A 21,073-nucleotide genomic window follows, 5' to 3' on the forward strand; every position below is an offset into this window, starting at 1 on the left:
AAAGCAAAAACAGTTTGGCATCAGATTTCTCAGCAGCAACATTCACCTCCAGAAGACTGGAGAAACACTTAAAAGATTCTCAAGGAAAGAAGAAGTGAGCTCATTATTTCATCATCAACTGTTAAAATTATAAATAGTTTTGATATGGAAGAGCCCAAGAAATGTTGTTATGAGATACTCCTTAAGAATCAACAGCAAGGCAAGTTATAACCAACCAAGATATGATTGGGGGAACTTTGATAAAGGTCTGATGGTGAGCATTGAATAAATTAAGCTAAATGGATTTAACAACTTATATATATATATTTTTTTTGTGTGTGTGAGGAAGATCAGCCCTGAGCTAACATCCATGCTAATCCTCCTCTTTTTGCTGAGGAAGACCGGCTCTGAGCTAACATCTATTGCCAATCCTCCTCCTTTTTTTTCCCAAAGCCGCAGTAGATGGTTGTATGTCATAGTTGCACATCCTTCGGAGTTGTTGTATGTGGGGAGACATGGCTTCAGCATGGCCGGAGAAGTGGTGCGTCGGTGCATGCCCGGGATCTGAACCCGGGCCGCCAGTAGCGGAGTGCGCGCACTTAACCGCTAAGCCAGGGGCCAGCCCCTAACAACTTATATTTAACCTAATATATTTTACTAAATATAATTAATTTATGCTAGAACTAAGCTGAGCATAAGTGTGGCAAAATAGAATGAAATGTAATATGCTTTGATAAAGTAGAAATTATGCAACTAACAAAAATGGGAGAGAAAAACAGGGTAGAGATCAAAAGAAGGGTAAGCTTGCTGGCTGCCTAATAGATAAATGAGGAGTCATGCGATATCATTTTAATAGACATCTTAATGAAGCATAATATATATTTAGAAGAGTACACAAATCATAAGTATAGAGACTGATGAATTTTTACAAAGTGAACACATCTATGTAACCACAATCCAGTTCAAGAAATTGATAATTACGAGTATTCCAGAAGCCCCTTCCCCAACTCCTTCCTGTCTCTAACCCCTTCATCCCTAAAGTTTATTGATATCTTGATTTCTATAATGAATAGGTTAATTTGTTCTGTTTGAACTTTATGTATGCTCAGGAGGATACAGCACATAGTCATTTGTGTCTGCATTGCCTTACTCAACAATGTGCTTATAAGAGCCATTCATATTGGTGCATATAACATAAATTCATTTTCATTGCTCTATAGCAGTGCTGTCCAATCAGATTTTTTTTAAATGATGGAAATGTTCTGTATCTCTGCTGTCCAATTTGATCGCCTCTAGCCACATGTGCCTATTGAGCATTTGAAATGCAGTTAGTGTGATTGAGGCACTGAACTTTTAATTTTACTTAGTTTTAATTGATTCAAATTGAAGTAGACACATATGGCTAATGGTCACCATATTGCACAGCATAGTTTTATAGTAGTCCATTGTATGAATTTACTAAAATTTGTTCTACAGTTAATGTTGTTTCCAATTTAGGGTTATTAAGACTATTGTTTCTATGAACATTCTTGTAGTCATCTTTTGGGGAACATATGAATATATTTCTGTTGAGTATATATATAAACAGCAGAATTGCTGAGTCATAGTTAAGCTTTTTAATAAATTTTAAAAATATTTGCACAAATTCATTCTTCTAGCAATCTATTGCTCATTGTTTTTAAACTCAATTTTGATGTGTCTATGTGTGTGTGTTGATATGTCATTGTGATCTTAATTTCCTTATTCAGAAGACTAATGCTATTGGACATATTTTCATTTGTTTATTAGCCATATGAATATGTAAGTTTGTCAAATATCTATTCAGTTCTTTTGTCTATTTTTACATTGGATTGTAGTGTCTATTGTGTTGTCTATCTTTTTATTATTGATTTCTAGTTCTTTATATATTCTTTACATATACTCCAAGTGGGAGTCATTTGTCATCTATATTTGTGACAAATATCTTCTCCAATTCTATGGCTTGCCTTTTCATACTGATAATGGCATCTTTTGAGTGAAATAAAGTTTTAATTTTAATGCCCTGTTTAAGTAATCTTTGCCTAATCAAAATCATGAGAACATGTGCTATGTTATTTTAATAAAAGATTATAAAATCGACAATTCAGCTGGAAATTTTTTTTTTGTATAAATTAGGGATCCAGGTTTATTCTTTTTTATATGGATCCTAATTGAGTCAACACCACTTATTTAAAGGCTATCCTTTCCCCACAGCAATGTACCAACTCTATATACAGGGGTCTATCTCTGCATTTTATTTTGTTCCATTGGTTTGTTTGTGCATCCCTACACCAATATTACACTGTCTTAATTGCTGTATATTTATTGTGAATATTTATATCAGTCTTTGTTGTAAGTCCATCTTCAATGTTATCTCGGCCCTTTGTATTTCCAAGTGATTAAAATTACCTAGTCAATGTCAGGAAAAAGCATGCTGAGTTTTCGATTGGAATGCCTTTGATTCCATTTGGAAGAATTGCTATACTTACCACGCTAAGTCTCTCGATCAATCACTTCCTTCATTTAATTAAGTCTTTATTTATTTCTCCCAATAATGTTTCATAATTTTCATTTTCAGGATGGAGGCCTTATACCTCCTTGATTAGATTCATTCCTAGGTAATTGATATTTTTGATGTTTACTGTAGCATTATATAATATGGTTATTGCTGGTATGAAGAAATGCAATTCATTCTTATGCTTTGACTTTGTATTCTTGACTGTGCTCATATTAATTTCTAATAGTTAGTTGGTAGATGATTTCAGATTTCCTATGTACATAATTGTGATCTGCAAATAATTATTTCTTCTTTTCCAACCTTTATACCTTTTTTCTCTTACATGGATTAAGCTATTGTGTACAATGTGTATAGAAGTAATGATAATTACTAACCTTGTTTTTTATGCTCATCAGGACAAAATCTTTTGATATTTCATTGTTAGATATGAAATTTGCTATAAATTTCACCGTTAAGTGTGGTATTGATACCATCTTTCAGAATAAGCCAGTTTGTTTCCATTCTTAGTTCACTAAAACTTTATTTATTTATTTATTTATTTATTTATTTATTTATTTATTTGTGAGTAAGATCAGCCCTGTGCTAACATCTGCCAATCCTCCTCTTTTTTTTTTTGGCTGAGGAAGACTGGCCCTGGGCTAACCTCCGTGCCCATCTTCCTCCACTTTATATGGGACGCCGCCACAGCATGGCTTGACAAGTGGTGCGTGGGTGCATGCTGGGGATCTGAACCGGTGAATCTGGGGCTGCCACAGTGGAGCATGCACACTTAACCACTTGCGCCACCGGGCTGGCCCCACTGAAACTTTTTTAATTAACAGACTTTGAAATTTATCAAATACATTTGATGCATCCATTGAGATAATCACAATCTGATACTTCTACTTTATTCTAGGACTAAATTGGATTTGTCAGTAGCTTTATTCATTCTGCTGATATTTTGTTTAGAATTTTTCATCTGCGTTCATGAATAAGGTTGCTTTATAATTTTCCCTTCATATTAATGTGCTTGTTAGGTTTTGGCATCAGTGTTATTCTGGCCTCATAAAATGAGTTGAGGAGTATTTCCTCTTTTCCTAATAGCTCGACTATTTTATGAACATGTGGTATTATTATTATTTTTGTTTATTTTTTTTTTGCTGAGGAAGATTCACCCTGAGCTAACATCTGTTGCCAACCTTCCTCTTTTTTTATGTGAGCCACTGCCACAGCATGGCCACTGACAGACGGATGGTGTGGTTCCACACCTAGGCACCAAACCCGGGCCTCCAAAGCGTAGCACACCGAACTTTAACCACTGGGCCATTGGATGGTGGTATTATTTTTTAAATTAAATCCTTGGAAGAAATCACTTGTGATGTCACTTAGGCCTGGAAATTTCTTTGTGAGAAGGTTTTGAATTAAAAATCGAATGTCTTTGTGTGTGTGTGTGTGTGTGTGTGTGTGTGTGTATGGGACTAGTAAATCTTTTGCTTTATCTTTATAATTTCCATCATTTTACTTTTATGTTTATAATATTTTTATTTTATTTACATATATCCTACATTGATATATACCTTTTCTATCTGAGTATGAATTTAGCTGCGTCCCGAAAGTCTTGATATATATTTTTTCTCATTCTTTCAATTTAAATATGCCTTTCAAGGTATTTTTTTAATTTGAATGATGTGTTACTTAGAAGTGTATAGTTTAATTTCTAAACATTTCGAAATTTTCTTGTTATATTTTAATTTATGTTTAGATTGAGTCCACTGTGTTCAGACAACACATTTTTATGGTTTCTTTCCTTGAAAATTTCTTTACATTTGCAAACGGTTTAAAATCTTTGTTTATTATGCTGGATTTGTCTATTGTTTTATTTCTATCATTTTTGCTGTATATATTTTGAGGCTTTATTAGTTGAAAACAAATTTAGAATTGCTACCACTTCCTGCTTTATTGATCCCTTTATCCGTATGAAACATTCCTCTTTATCTCTTGTAACTTTTTGTCTTAGAGTTACTTTTTCTGATTTTAATATTGCTTCATCAGCTATATTTTTATTAGCATTTGTATAATATGTACTTTTCCATCCTTTTACTTTCAATCTTTCTCTGACTATACATATTTAAGGTATATCTAATATCAGCATACAGGTGACTTTTTAAAAAAATCCAGTCTAACAATTTAGTTTTTTAATTGGAGTAGATAGACTATTAAATTAAAAATAATTCCTAATATGTTTGGGTTTTCATCTATCATCTTAGTGTTTGTTTTAAAATTTTTTCTGTTACTTCTTTTAGTTCCTTTTGTTACTACTTTTGAATTGATCAAGTCATTTTTAGTTTTTGTTATTTTGCTTCTATTATTTTGCTAGTAATGTATTATTTTATTCTTCTTGAAGTAGTCACCTAAGACATTACAAGAGTATATATGACTCATTCAAGTTAGATGTAAATTAGTACTTTTGCCACTTCCTGGATAATACAAGGATGTAAGAATACTTTAACTCCATCAAGTCTCTTCCAACCTTTTGTTTTTGTTGTCATGTATTTTGATGCTACATGAATTTTAAATCCTAAAGGATGTAATTTTATTCACTGTATATTTAATACCATATTATCAGAATCTCTTCCTTTTTTTCCCTGCATTTCTGTGCCTTCCTCAGGGATCATTTCCTTCTTCCGGAAAAATTTCTTTTACTGTGGGTCTGCTGAAAATAAATTCTATTCAATTTTTTTTGTTTAAAAATGTCTTTAATCCACCTTTATTATAAAATTATATTTTGGCTGTTTATGGAATTCCAAGTTGGTGGTTATTTTCTTTCACTCCTTTAAAAAGAAATATTTAACTGGCTTCCTGACTTCTCTGAGAACATTTTATTGCCGTTCCTTTGAATGTAACGTGCCTCTCTCTCTAGATGCTTTTAACATTTTCTCCTCATCTTTGGCTGTCAGCAATTTTACTATCACATTCCTTAATGTGGTTTTGTTTGTATTTATGCTGCATGGAGTTTTTAAAATGTCTTATGGCTTTAAAAGACAGACAGGCTTGTCATCTTTTCCTGTTATCTATTAGGATGGTAAGTGTATTAGTTTGCGATGCTGCTGTAAAAAGGTACCACAAGCTAGATGGCTTAAACAACAAAAATTTATTTTCTCACAGTTTTGGAGAGTAGAAATCTGAGATCAAGGAGTTGCCAGGGTTGGTTCCTTCTGAGGGCTGCAAAGGAAGAATTTGTAATTATTTTTAATCATGTGGGATTTTGTGTACCAAAAACAATAGAGGCTCTGGACATTAATAACTCCAAAAAACTTTTACAATAGCTTTAATCAGGCAGCTAGTATAGGGACAGTTCCCTGTAATCCAAACAGGAATTTAGCTGATTTGAGGATGGGTTTAAGTCTTTAAAAGACCTTATCAATTTCCAGATTGCCTTTATCCCAGGGTATAATCTTTCAAGAGGTCCTGATTGAAAGAAAGGTATGTTAAATGCAGGATACTTCATTCTTGGTGAGATTTAAACTCCATTGTCTGTCTTCCCAGTTTCATTAACACTTCCAAGAGTAATATTACCAGTTCTTTTTACATTGTATTGGAAATAATAGACAATACATTTAGACAAGAATTCAGTGCAGCAGCAGGAAATAATAAATAGTATACACGTAGTCACACACACAAAAACAAATAAATTTAGTTTAAAACATTTTTTAACCTATATTAACTGAAAAATGAAAACAGATTAAGGTCTGTAGTCTGGTTAACAGTAATGAGCCAATGTCAGTTTCCTGGTTTTAATATTGCATCACAGTTATAGAAGGTTTCATCTTTGGGCAATGCTGGGTGATGGTACATAGGATGCTTTGTACTCATTTTACAACTACCTGTGAGTTTCAAAATAAATAATAATTTCAAAATAAAAAGTGAAAACCAAAATGAAACACACACATATATACAGACACCCCCGAATGTCACAAAAGCAGACTAACTTGAAAATTTTGGAAAGACATATCCCAGATTATTGGATAGGAAGACATAACACCACCAATATATGAGTTCTTCTTAAGTTAATTGATAATTTTAATGTGATAATGAAAATACCAGTAGAATTATTGAACTATAAAACCTGACTCTAAAGTTCTTATGGAAAAAATAACGGCAAGAGTATCTTGGGAATCTGAAACAAAAGCACAATAATGGAGGCTTAGCCTCATAAGCTAAGATGAACCAGAAATCTCAATAATTTGAGCAATACAGTATTGACTTATGAATAGACTAACAGTAAGTTAGAAATAGATCTCAACTCATATGGGAACTTAATATATAATGAAAGTGAAAAATAACTGCATCAAAGATGGACTTTTTAGAAAAGGGTTTGGGTATAATGGGGTAGATTTGGGGGAAAAAATATATCTGGAGGCTCATGATACAGCAGAAAAAACTCAAATGGAACAAAGATTTAAAGGTACAAAAATAAACAATGCAAGTGCTAGAAAAAACATTGGCTAATTGCATTATTATCTGTAAAACAGGAAGGTATTTCTTTTTTTTTTTTTTTTAAAGATTTTATTTATTTATTTTTTCCCCCCAAAACCCCAGTAGACAGTTGTATGTCATAGCTGCACATCCTTCTAGTTGCTGCATGTGGGACTCGGCCCCAGCATGGCCGGAGAAGCGGTGCGTCGGTGCGCGCCCGGGATCCGAACCCAGGCTGCCAGCAGCGGAGCGCGCGCACTTAACCGCTAAGCCACAGGGCCGGCCCCAGGAAGATATTTCTAGCTATGACTCAAAATCTAGAAGTCATGAGGGAAAGACTAATAAATTTTAGTCCATAAAATTAAAAATAATAAGCAAAGCAAAAGTCAAGCAACAATGAATATATGCAACTCATATTCTATAAAAAGATTAATCCCTCTAATAAGTAAAGCTGTTTTAAGATTAACAACCCAATAGAAAAGTGCAAAAGCGTCAAAGAAAACAAAATACAAATACAAATATGAAAGGATGTTCAAAATACAAATACACCCATAATGAGGAACATAGAAATTAAAATTTTAATGTGATAATATTTCTTACATATTCAGTTGACTGGGATAAAACTTTGATAATAGAATCTATTTATGTGGCTGTGTAGAACCAGATACTTTCATAAGGTGCTTGAAAGAGCACAAAATGGTACAACTCCTATGAAATGGTATCTGTAGTACCTAAAAAAATTGCAGATATGTTTACCCTTTATCCCAGCACTTGTGCTGCTTGAAATCCTTATTGCAGATATCCTGCAAACAGATATCTTTACACCTGTAAGGTCATCTATATTATGTACATACACATTATATTTGTAATATATGTATAGTAAATATAATATATTATATATATAACAAAAAACACTGGGATAAAAACTAAGCGTAAAGGAGCAACAGACTGGTTGAATAAATGATTACATTTCTGCACAATGCAATGTAATGTAACTAAAAAAATGACTAGGGAGAAGCTCTATGTTCATATAGGAAAGGACCTTAAAGATGTATTGTTAATGAAAACATCAGGTGCAGAACAGTGAATATAGTATGCTACTTCCTGTGAAGAAGAAGGGAATATAGATCTATGCATTTATAGTTATTTGTGTTTGCATAAGGAAACACTGGAGGTATAAACAAGAAAGTAATTAAAATGGTAACCTCAGGGGGTGGAGTAGAAATGGGGGTAGATGAGGGCAGGGGTTTAAGCAACCAAGTCTCTCCAGTGTGTTCTCTTTATATTGTTTTGCTTTCCAAAGCATGTAGTTATACTACAAATTCAAACACTGGAGGTATAAACAAGAAAGTAATTAAAATGGTAACCTCAGGGGGTGGAATAGAAATGGGGGTAGATGAGGGCAGGGGTTTAAGCAACCAAGTCTCTCCAGTGTGTTCTCTTTATATTGTTTTGCTTTCCAAAGCATGTAGTTATACTACAAATTCAATAAAGTTGAGTTTTTTAAAAAGTACAATAAAAGTCAGAGACAGAAATTGTGAAATCATTATCAAATAAGTGATAATTAAAGTCATGGAAGTGGGGTAGGATGGAGTAGTTCGCAGCATACCGATGCTCCTACAGAGGATAACCAAAGAAGCTGGGTTAAATGATAAAAATCATATATTTAAAGGCACAAAGTGGCAGAGGACTAGAGGGATTAAAATTCCAGAGACAGCAGAAGCTTGTAGAGGCAAATTGGGGATCTAAAGCTGTCTCTGAGGCTCTTGTCAATTCTTGACAAGGGCTCAATGCTGACAGTCTGGATGAGGTCCAGGGGGAGGGTCACTAATGGGGGACAAGTGAACTGGCAGAGTTTTTGGTAATCACATGAAGCCAAGAAAGACAAAATTCTTTTTCCTTTGGAGAAATTTGCTGAAATCTGAAGGCATGTGAGGCTTAAGTCTAAATAGAAAAGTATCATGATTTGTCTGTGTTTCTCCATCAAGGTGCTTGTTAAGAAAAGCTAGTTCTTCAATTCTTTCCCTTCCATCCTTCATTATTTTAATATGCTTATATCTTCTCTTCTGTGATAGTCACCATGGATTCAAACAAGAAGGTAGATGAACACCTTAAGGAAAAAAAGTGAAATAAAAGAGAAACAAAAGCTGCCCTGATGGATATTTGAGGGTGGCAAGACAGACGGCAAATGAATGTAGTTTCATTAATAAATATTTAATTGTAATATTAAAACATACTACGTAGAAAATGTAGAAAAATGCAATGAGAAAATTATAGTACAATCTAACTTGGTCAGGGGATTCAGAGAGGGTATCCCTGAGAAAATGACATTTAAGCTGAGCTCCAAAGGAGGGGGAATGAGTATTTCACACGGTGGGAACAACATATGCCAAGATTCCTAGTGAGAGAAGTGGCTTTACAAGAGTGTCGTATTATAGAAGGTCGTGAACAAGGAGGGTGATGATGAAGGCTAATGCTGTGAGGTGGCATGTGGTGAGACTGATGAGAGCAGACTGACACTTGTAAATTTTTTTGCGATTCTAGATTTTATCCTAAAAACAATGGGAAGCCACTGAAGGATCCTAGTGGGGCAGTGACATAATCAGAATTTCATTCTAAAAATTCGCTTTGGGGCCAGCCCTAGTGGCCTAGTGGTTAAGTTCGGCACGCTCTGCTTTGGCAGCCTGGGTTCGGTTCCCATGCACAAACCTACACCACTGTTCTTTCAGTGGCCATGCTGAGGCAGCGGCTCATGTACAAAAACAGGAAGATTGGTAGTGGATGTTAGTGCAAGACGAATCTTCCTCAGCAGAAAAATATTCGCTTTGGCTCTTGTATAGAGAGTGGGTTGGAAGGATAATGATGGTGGTTGGGAGATAAATCAGGAAGTCATTTCATTTTTTTTCAGGCAGAAGATATAGTTTAGGAATAGGCCAGTGGAATTAGAGGTGAAGACAATCAGAGAAAGAGATAAGGAAAAAATGTGTTATTAAAAATCATAGTATTTGATTATTGATTGTCTGTGGTGAATATGGAAAAGGATGGTATCAAGGATGCCTCTTTCCAGGTTTGGGGCTTGAAAACTGCATGGATGGTGGTTCCTCCTCTTGTGATAGGGAGCACCAAGGGAAGAGCAACTTTTGTGCAAGACAGGAACTTAAATCTAGAACTGATGTCTCATAAGAAAGACAGAATTATGGACTGAATATATAAGTTTAGAAGTTGTAAGAGATAGTGGAGGCTGCCTTTCACATTTTGAAAGAGTACTAATAAATTTTTTGTTTACTCCATGAAATTCTTGAATCATCCTATCATAGCCTCACTTGTTAGACAAAATACAAAAAAGCAGTGTTAAAACATAGTAGTTTTTCATTAAAAATTTGTTTTTCAATACATATTTATTATTTACTTTTGGGCTGTTCATTTAACCTATTTTAGAAAATCCTAGGAATCATTGATCTTTTAATCTTGTTTTGTAAATCAGTTAGAAAGATGGTTATAATCAAGCTGAAGATACATAGATACTTCTTAATGATTATACTTATGAGTTATGGTCAACTCTATATATGCCTCCGAGAGCACCAGTATCATATTACATATAAGAAAACTACTTTGCTGAATGAAGCAGAACACTCCAGTATAGTTAGGCATATGAACATTTCCACTTTCTACCAAAAACTTTATACTAAAATGTGGTTCTATAATGTGACATTTTACTTCTTTTACCTTTAATAAATCTGCTCATAATAAAAGTGTAAATTATTTTTTATTTAAAAATTTAATTATCATTTGAGAATTGGTTAATTTGTTTTCATTTCCCTAGTAGTAAACATTTGAGGAAGGAATATATATTTTTAGCAGGTTGATATGGGTGGAATTGTCTCACTTTTTGCAAAATTGTCACAAAATATTATACGTATGCTACATTTTAATAAATTGAGTCATTTTGGATGGAAATATCGGTCATACTATTTTATTGTTCAAGTTCTAGAACAAAGAAACAAAAGATAAACATAGAGTTTATTTAAAATGTCCATTCAAAACGTAGCTCTTACATTTTTACTTCCTAAAATGTTCAAAGGTTATTTTTTACCGCATTTTCAATTTATTTTACAGACTACTACTATGTGATGTAATGCATTATTTTTCTTTTTCAAACAAATACTTGGTTTGACTAATAGGCAATACAGAGATCTTCCTTCTTTATATTTAGGAAAGTTATTTTTTGTTTATTTTAGCTTTTCGATAGTGAGAGTAACAGGAGGAGTTCTGGCAGACCCTCAAATTAGGACAGTTCAAGTAAGGTTGAATAATGTGGCTATTTAAAGTGTGGGCAGGGCCGGCTCCGTGGCTTAGCGGTTAAGTGCGCGCGCTCTGATGCTGGCGGCCCGGGTTCGGATCCCGGGAGCGCCCTGAGGCACCACTTCTCCGTCCAACGCGAGGCCGAGTCCCACGTACAGCAACTAGAAGGATGTGAACCTATGACATACAACTATCTACTGGGGCTTTGGGGGGAAAAAACTGAATAAATAAAATCTTTAAAAAAAAAAATAAATAAATAAAGTGTGGGCAGAGTATAGGAATCCCAAGGTATAGCACAGTGCCTCTGGTCTGTTACCACCCCAGGCCCAAAGGGAAACAGTGGTAGGAAGGAGATAGACCTGAGAGGGGACCGCTTTGCCTGGGGACCCAGTCAGCCTGACTTAACTCTGCAGGGAGGGAGCCTGGGAGTGAAGATATTGACCTCACTTTTCTTCCTCACTGCAGAGCGCCCCATTGCAGAACCCAATCAGATGCCAGAAGGCAAGAGAGCCTATTGATGTAGTGCATTTAGGTTAGCCTGCCAGGGCAGAGAGCAAGGTAGAGAAAGGTAGAGAGTGGATCTCACAGGGGCAAAAAGAAGAAATCTAAAACAATGGGCATGTACCACAGAATGAAGGAAGAGAAGTGTGAAAGCTAGTGCTAAGTTTTTTCCAGCAAAGGAAAAGGAGGCTAGGGCAGAGAGTGTGGGCCATAAATGCTTGCTCCTTGTGAAGAGCAAGCAGCTTTGGAATCGGTTGGCAAGGGGCAGAATATGGAGAAATGGGAGAAGTTGCAGTTCTTTAATTCAACCAAGTTGAACTGTGTCAACTGGCTAAAGATTCTTAGTCTAATTAATGCACAAGAAAAACAATTTAACCTTGAACCTAGCAAATATTCTCTGTAGCTAATAATGATGTTTTAATGATATCATTGCTGTTCGCTTGCAGGACTGTATCTGACAAACAACGTTTTGTGGCCTTGGGTATGACCTATGTGATTTTGAGAATATTAGGTATGGACTTTTGGCAATTTTTTGTTTCACTGAATTCTTTCTTTTTTGATATGTGTGTGTGTCTACATGTATATGTAGAATTTCAAATAAATAATAATGGTAAACTGACACAAAACAAGTGAATGGTGGAGCTGCTTCGCAGAATTTAGGAGATACTACTTAATGTAAAAAGACAATACCTAATGTAAAGTCCATTCTAACTGTCGTATAAAATATGCGTTAATATTATATTCGATTAGAAGAGAATCTATTTGATCAGAAGTATATTCATCAAGCTCATATAAGTGGTTTGGTAAGCTGAAACAAAACACATAAGCACAGCAACTATACATCGCTTGCATGTTTGGGAAGTCACTAACATAGACTAGCGCTTTTAAACATTTTCATCACCAAAGATACTGAATATGATGTTTTTAAGAATTTATGTCCAAAGAACAAATTGATTTTGCTGAGAGTAAGGCACTCTGTACTTCAGGTTTTCTTAAAATAGCAAAAACTAGCTTTCAAATCCACATTATGACTATATTAGGTCCTCTGATTCAAGAAGTTGATTAAAAATATGGATAGAGTAAGGAAACAAGATTGGACTGGATTGAAGAATGAAAGACATACGATAAATGGAGTTAAGAATGTAGAAAAATCTAAGTGTGGCTCTGATGGGGATCAGGGACATGATTTTATAGCTGGATCAATTTGCGAGGTTAAAAATGCCTTTTTAATTGGGAAAATGAGAGCATATTTTCATGAGGGACAATGATCCACGAGATAAAGTCAGACTTGTAATGGAAGAGGAAGCATAAGAAACAGCAAGAGCACAGTTTCCTGCATCGGAAAGGAAGCCAGTGAGGCTGATGCATGTTTGAATAGGTGACGGTGGAATAAGACGATATTTTAGACATAAGCTGTCTCTGGGTCTTGCAGAGTTTTGCCATCAGAGAATTTTAAGCAGAGGATGGATATTATCTGATTTACATTTAAAAGATAACTCTGCTGCTGGAGAGGGAAATACTTATAGAAGATAAATGTGGAGGAAAAGAAAAGGGAGGCTTTTGCTGAAGTCTGAGTCAGAGTTATATTAAATTGGATTGTGGGGGTCGTAGTGGAGACAGGGAGAAATCAACATATCCAAGATATGTTTGGAGTTAGTGTTAGAAAGATTTATCACAGGTTGTAAAAATATGGTGGGAAATAGAGAAATAGAGAAAATGAGTAGTAAGCTTAGGTTTTTCACCTTGAGCAACTATAAACAGTGAGACTGGGAAATCTGGTGATAGATAGTGGTCTATGGCAGGAATCAAGAGTCGTGAGGCATAGGAAAGTGTCTCCAGGAAGATGGTTGTTCATTAGACATGTCAGTTCTGAGAACTTGGATCTAATGTCTTTGAGGTGGCTTTTTTTTTTTAAAGAACTGTTCATTCACTTTTAGCTGAAAGTGACATTGTTGCTGAGGAGATGTTATCTCTGAGAGTGTAAGGAAATTTCCCTCGTGTAGCACACAGCTGTTCTTCTGGATATGAGGTCATCTGAATCTAGGGCTGCAACAAATGTAGCAAAGCATTTGCATTTTCAGTTGTTTCTTCCAATATCTTGATAAATAATAGATACACATTGTATTACGAAACTAATTTTTCAATGGTTGAGAATTTCCCAATTTGAAATCTTTGAAGGTATACTGAGTTCATAAAATCAATATTTAGTTTCTCTGTTTTAAACACTTTTCCCTAAACTTTTCACTCAAAAATAAACAAATTTTGAGATGTCAACTAAATAACAAGATGCACACCATTCTAAAAAGATGCAAATCTACTAATTTTTTTATACCTACAGGGATAAGGATTTTTCAAAGGCACAAAATCATTGTTTTCAGTTATTAATAATCCTACCTATAAGTAAATTCTTAGATAATTTTAAATGATATGTTTACAATGATGATGATTAAATATATATGTATATGTTTAATTTGAGGATAAAAATCATTCTGATCTCACCCTATAGTGTTTTCATGGAGAATTTACAATCATTGCCTTTTTCATAGGGACTATACCTGGACCAGTAGTTTTTAAAATTGTAGGAGAAAGTTCTTGTATCTTTCGGGATGCTGGACGCTGTGGAAACTTAGGAAGTTGTTGGATCTATAACAAGACAAAAATGGCCTACCTATTGGTTGGAGTATGTAAGTGACATCTGTTGAAGAAGTGTAGAGAGTAAAATTGTTTTAAAAACTTATGCTTGTTTATAGTAAGGTACAGCGATAATAAACTGAATAAATGCATAATTGATGATTAAAGAAGCCTTATATTATTGTATAGAAAATATTTTAGAAACTAAAGTACTATAGAATTTATGTAAATATTTGAGACACTGCATTAAATACACAATTGTTTTATGCTATTCCTGAATAAAGGGTGATAATTAGCAGAATTTCAATTTGGGAAGTAATTTTGCCTGTGTGCATATGCAACCAACTTGCTTGGCCTTGTGACCCTTTCCATTTCCAAAGTAAAAATGGGATAACTTAAAAAAAAATTGTACACCACTAAAGAGCATCAGGATACTCTTACTGCAACTTAAATGTAGATTTCAATTGTCTTTTGCTCAATGATATAATAGTGCTGGGCACATAGAGAGCATTCAGTATTTGTTGAATAAATAAGAGATACATGGAATTGGAATGCTATGGTGGTATAACCTATGGTCAAAGCATTGGGAAAGCCTAGATATGTTTTGTATTACTTTGGAAAGTTCCCTAGATCTTCCTAGATCTCAATTTATTCATCTGTAAAATGAGGATGTTGGACTACATAATTTCTGAAGTCTTAATCAGCACTAACATTCAATGATTTTATTGTGTAGATACTATCACTGTGATAAATGTTTAAAAGTGTTTATATGTTTTGTAATTTTACTGAGTGTGTTCAGTAATTCAAAGAACCATTTAATGATAGACTCTAATATTTAACAGTAACAAATACCTGTTTGATAAACAGTATACAGCAATGCCTTCTAATGCCTTTCTAATTCAGAAATCAGTTATCCAGCAAGCTTAGTCAACATTGAACACTGAGTAAAATAAAATTAAAAAAAGTTGAAGTCGGGCCGGCCCCGTGGCTTAGCGGTTAAGTGTGCGCGCTCAGCTACTGGCAGCCCGGGTTCGGATCCTGGGCGCGCACCGATGCACCGCTTCTCCGGCCATGCTGAGGCCGCGTCCCACATACAGCAACTAGAAGGATCTGCAACTATGACATACAACTATCTGCTGGGGCTTTGGGGAAAAAAAGGAGGAGGACTGGCACTAGATGGTAGCTCAGAGCCGGTCTTCCTCAGCAAAAAAAGAGGAGGATTAGCATGGATGTTAGCTCATGATCTTCCTCAGAAAAAAAAAAAAAAAGAACAACAACAAAAAAATTAAAGTAAAATGACATTTAAGAAGTCAAATTAATTTCTCAGAGATAATTCAACAAAACAAGGCATTGTTCTTAAGGAAGTCCGCTTAAAACACTGCTGAGCCTTTTAATTTTTGTTTTAGATATAACTGTAACATGCTTAACTATTTTTAAACACAGCACATAAATGAGAAAGTTGATGAACTACCAGAGATCCTGCTAAGGAGATAATAATAAAGAACATAAGGAATTACAGCAGAAAGGGCAAACACAGGAAACTGCAATAGGAATACACGTTTGTGGCAATTTAGTGTCAACTAGTACATTTTGAACTATATTCCATGAGTCATTTGAATCAGAATCACTTGCAATGCTTGCTAAAAATATAAGTTCTGAGGCCCTGAATTAGAATACCAGGGATTAGTGGTAGACATGTGTTTTATTTTTTTTAATTTTTTGTTTATTGCAGTATTTTTAATAAAGCACCTCAGGTGATTTTAACCATGGTAAACTTTGAAGACAACTGTACGAGAGACTCTCAAGCCGTCCTGTCCCATATGGTAGACATTAACTACATGTGGCTGTTTAAATTTAAATTTAATTAAATGCAATTAAAAATTCAGTTCCTTATTAACAATAGCCAAATTTCACATGCTTAGTGGTCACATTTGACAACTCTATTGGACAGTGCAAATGTAGAACACTGCCATTGTTGCAGAAAGTTCTATGCACATCACTACTCAAGAGCAAGGCTTATTCAACAGGAATCCATGAACCCTAGCAGCCCACGTTGAACTTTAGTATATTTTTGAAATCCTAAAACTCTGTTTGTACATTTGTATGTCCATTTTTATTTTTTACCTCTCTGGAGAAATCTGTGGCATTCATCAGAATCTCAAAAGTTTTGTCATTCAAAAAAGTTAGTAAAAAATTTATTATATAAATCCATCAGGTCCCTTTGGTAGCAAGGAAATTCTTGCGATATTTCTCAAATCTTGTTTTCATTGGGATGATTTATTAAGTGCCTTTTACCTCAAATGAAGGATTCCATCAGCTCTACTTTATTTGCAGTAGAGAGAATGATTAAGTCTCTTGCAAACATTTTGTATTTTAACTTGTCATGTTTACCACTTTCTCAGGTTTGCTTTTTTTGTAGAATTTTTATTGAAATATAACGTTATATATATATTAATTGAGTAAAGAGCATATATTATAAATGAATAGCTCAACACATTTTTATAAAGTGAACACACCTGGAATTAGCAACCATATCAAGAAATACAATATATTGAAATTAAGTGAATTTAGTAAAGTTGCTTAATATACAATCAGTATACAAAAATCAATTGTGTTTCTATATACTAGACACAACCAAACATAAAAATAATATAATAAATACAATAACATCAAAAACCCAAGTATCAAGAAAAAATCTATTAAAAGTTGTATAAAACCTCTACATTGACAACTACAAAATTTATTTGAGAGAGATTAGAACCTAAATAAATGAAAAAATGTATCATGTTTATAGATAGGAAGATTTTCAAATGCCACTTCTAAATTAAGCTGTAGTATCAATGTGATCACAAACAAAATCCCAGACGGTATTTTATTTTTTAAATTGACAAGAGAATTGAATTCATATGGAAAGTCAAAGGTTCAAGAATTATTAAGAGAATCTTGAAGAAGAAAAAAAATTGAAAGATATATGCTACAAGATACCAAAATCGATTATCAAGCTATAATAACTAATACAGTAGGGTATTGGTGCAAGTGTCATCACACTGACCAACGGAACAGAGAATCCAGAAACAAGTTCACACATGTACAGTCAACTGATTTATGACAAAGGAAGGAGATACTGCAATTGTAAAAAGATGGTCTTTTAAATAAAGGGTAATGAGTCATTTTATATATGCATATTTAAAAAAATGTATCTTGATTCCCACCTCACATCATATACAAAAATCAATTCTAGATGCATTACAGATCTAAATGCGAAAGATAAAACCTTTTGAGAAAAATAGGAGAATATATTTATGACCTTGGAGTAGGAAGAGATTGCATAAACAGGACACAAAAAGCACTAAATATAAAAGAAAAATCAGACTATATTAAAGCTAATACATTCTGATCATCAAAAGAAATAATGAGAGATTGGAAGGATAACCACAGTGTAGAAGATAGTGAAAAAGGTGAAAAAGAACTAATGTCCAAAATATATAAATAACTCCCACAAATCAATAATAGGCAAAGGATAGATAACTTAATAGGAAATTGGTAATAGACTTGAAAGAACTCTTCCCAAAAGTAGATAATCAAATAGCCAATAAACAATGGAATGGATAAATAAATTGTGATAAAATCAACAATGGAATACTATACAACAATGAGAAGGAAAGGTATACAACTACATAACATATGGATGAATCACAGAAACATAATGTCGAAAGAAAGAAATTGGACACAAATGAGTATGCACTGTATGATTCCACTTACATAATTTTGACCTTCTATAAATATACTTCAAAAACAAACAAAACTAACCCTTTTGGGTTAGTGACTTTGAGCAAACATGAGGGGGGCTTTTGGGATGTTGGTAATGTTTTGTTCTTGATCCAGATGCTGATCACACTGTATTTAGTTTGGGAAAAAAGTTTCAAGTCATACTTTTAAAAAAAGAGAGAGAGAGATATAATTAACATTCAATTAGCATAGATCTTAGGTGTCCAGTTTGATGGCTTTTGATAATTGAGTGCACCTGTGGAACCAGCACCCAAAACAAGCTATAGAAATTTTTCCTGTGCCCCTTTCCAGTCAATTTCCGTCTTCCACAGATAAACGCCTTTCAGATTTCTATTACAGTATGTTGGTTTTGCCTGTTCTAGAAATTTATGCAAGTGGAATACTGTGTATACTGGTGTTTTTTTCTTTGTTTTTTTGTTTTTTTTTTGTCTGTCTTGCTTAATATTATGCTTTTGGGAGATTCATCCATGTTGTTCAATAGCAATAGTTTGTGCTTTTTAAAAATTTCTGAATGCTATTTCATTTTGTGAATATACTGCAGTTTATCCATTCTCTTGTTAAGGTATATTTGGGTTGTTTACAGTATTTGGTTGTTATAAATAAATACATGAAATATTGTGTGATTATAAATGACATTGACTCATTAATGTTTCCTATTTTATCTTTTGAAACCACTGTAATTGATATTGTCAGATAATTGATATTGCTTCTGTAAAATATTTTTTACTTTAATTAACAGGATCATTTTCATCCAAAGTTTAAGTACTTTTATATAACACTTATAATATATTAACTTCCTGAAACTTGAAACATGAAAATGAATTTTAAAAACCCTACATAATCAATTAATTTTTCTAAAATATTTCTATTTATATTTGGAAAGTGATGAATATTTCAGAAAGAGTAAAGCTGCATGAAGTGACTTAAACAGGTTTCAGTTCCTATTGACAGTTAAGTTTTGAAAGTAGAAATGTATTTTTATGTTTTAGACTTAATACATTCTGTGAAATAATAGAACACTTTGCATTTTTCTTCGGCTATATGTTTAAGAAATCTAAAACATTTTGTAAACATTTAAAAAATCTCCTTTAAGTAAGTTGATATAAGTTTATGACATTAATTACATTTTACAATTGGGAAATTGATACCTTTACAGGTGAAATATATTTACCTTTTTTTTTAGTAAATAGAATTCTTTCCTCAAACATTTTTACTCTAAATACATTGACTCATCTGATGGTTGTATTTTTTTTTAATTCAGGCTTTTTTTGCAAAATATTTACTATCTTCTTCACTGCTATTGCATTTGGCTTATGCAAATATTTACCAAAGGAAAACAGTGACATCCTGCCTACACTTGTGAAGCATCTAAAAGTAAAAAAAAAGGAAAGAACTGATTTATAACTATATCATCATTGTGTAAGAATTACACATTGTCAATCCATCAATGAAATATTATATTAATAAAATTTAAAATAATTATATTATAGTTACATGTTCAATAAAGGAATGTGATTCATATGATCCTATAAATTTTATTATATTTTGAGTACAAATTTAATAATATAGTCTCTGTGTTTTGTGTTTTTAAAAGATATTATAAGATACACATTTAATTCTTTCAACAGAAAGATAGTACTTAGAAAGAAAAGAATGAAGTGGAAGTGAGAAAATATGCATAAGTTGATTCTGACTGCAATAATGTATGGCCTTTGGTTATGTAGGATGACAGGTTTCATATAGTTTATTCTTGTTACTTTTTATTTGGGCTGTGAATGTTTGTCAATAATTTTTCAAAATAAAATTAGATGTGCCAATCCAGTTCATATAATAAAAATTTAAATTAAGGTCATATTTATTCTCCAAAAGAAGGCTATTTTAAACCTTTTAAAAATTAACATTTTATTTATCTTTTATTTGATGATGGAGAGGTTTCCTCAGAAAATTTCTCTGGTCAATTGGCCAGTTTGCAATACTACATATTTTCATGCTCCTTTAATTTTAGTAGGCATAACTTTTGATATGATCATATAATGCTCTATTTTTACTTTGACTTGAATTTTATTGGTAAAAACTACCTGATACCTGAATTGATATCCATTTTTGTGCTTTTATATTTCATTTTATGATTAATCATAATTATTTCTTGTAGAGAAATATTCAAATTTGAATGTAGAAAATGTGTCAACCATTTGTGGAATTTTTCTTAAGCTTAAATGTGTTTCTATAGGAAGTTTTTCTTATAATTATTTTATACATCCTTGTACATCCATCCAAATTATATAGCAATTTTCCAAATATTGGAGTAAGAATCAGATTGGTATAAAACAAAAACTTCTCTACAATGTTTCTTTGTTCTCTTGGGAGAAGGAACAACTGACAAAATTTCTCCTTTGTTATTCACATGAGTCAGTGACCCTGTGTGTCAGTGCAGACGTGACCCTATTCACGGTCACTGCTGGCAGACGGAAATGTGAGGCAGTAATTCATATCTTACTCTGTATTTTTCTTCCTTAACTTCAACATGCATTTATGAAAATCTATAAACTAGTCTTTTTGTGAAACTCTACTTGAATGCTTCACTCTTCTCTGTTTGAACCAGCAGGATTGTAGAACGTCTGAGGATCAGAGTGTGAAAACGGAGTTTCTCTTTTAAAAATTCTACAATATCTGTTGCTGTGCCCTACAATCAGAAAAGGAAAATCACACATGATGTTTACCTAGGTAGTGGAAATGTATCTTTGGTGATCTGTATTTTCATAATAAAGTATCTTCTTGCGAAACATTTCTCATATATTTTTAATGTATATAGGATTTTAAACATCAGTGTACAATATAGATTTTTCTAGAGAATTAAAGTTGAACAATTTTAGGTTACTT

General features: G+C 33.3%; 1 protein-coding gene across 1 annotated transcript in view; it reads left to right on the forward strand.

The window, feature by feature from the left end:
• SLCO6A1 (solute carrier organic anion transporter family member 6A1) overlaps positions 1-19,641 on the forward strand; it is a 97,988-nt gene extending 78,347 nt beyond the window's left edge. The window contains exons 11-13 of the mRNA XM_004420526.2: positions 12,220-12,284; positions 14,320-14,457; positions 19,455-19,641. Of these exons, the coding sequence (XP_004420583.1) occupies positions 12,220-12,284; positions 14,320-14,457; positions 19,455-19,597 (346 nt within the window). The 3' untranslated portion in view covers positions 19,598-19,641. The remainder of the gene's footprint in view (positions 1-12,219; positions 12,285-14,319; positions 14,458-19,454) is intronic.
• The last annotated feature ends 1,432 nt before the right edge of the window (positions 19,642-21,073 follow it).

The sequence above is a fragment of the Ceratotherium simum genome, chromosome 4 (genome assembly GCF_057802395.1).
Source record: "Ceratotherium simum simum isolate JZ-2026a chromosome 4, ASM5780239v1, whole genome shotgun sequence".
Lineage (NCBI taxonomy): Eukaryota > Metazoa > Chordata > Mammalia > Perissodactyla > Rhinocerotidae > Ceratotherium > Ceratotherium simum.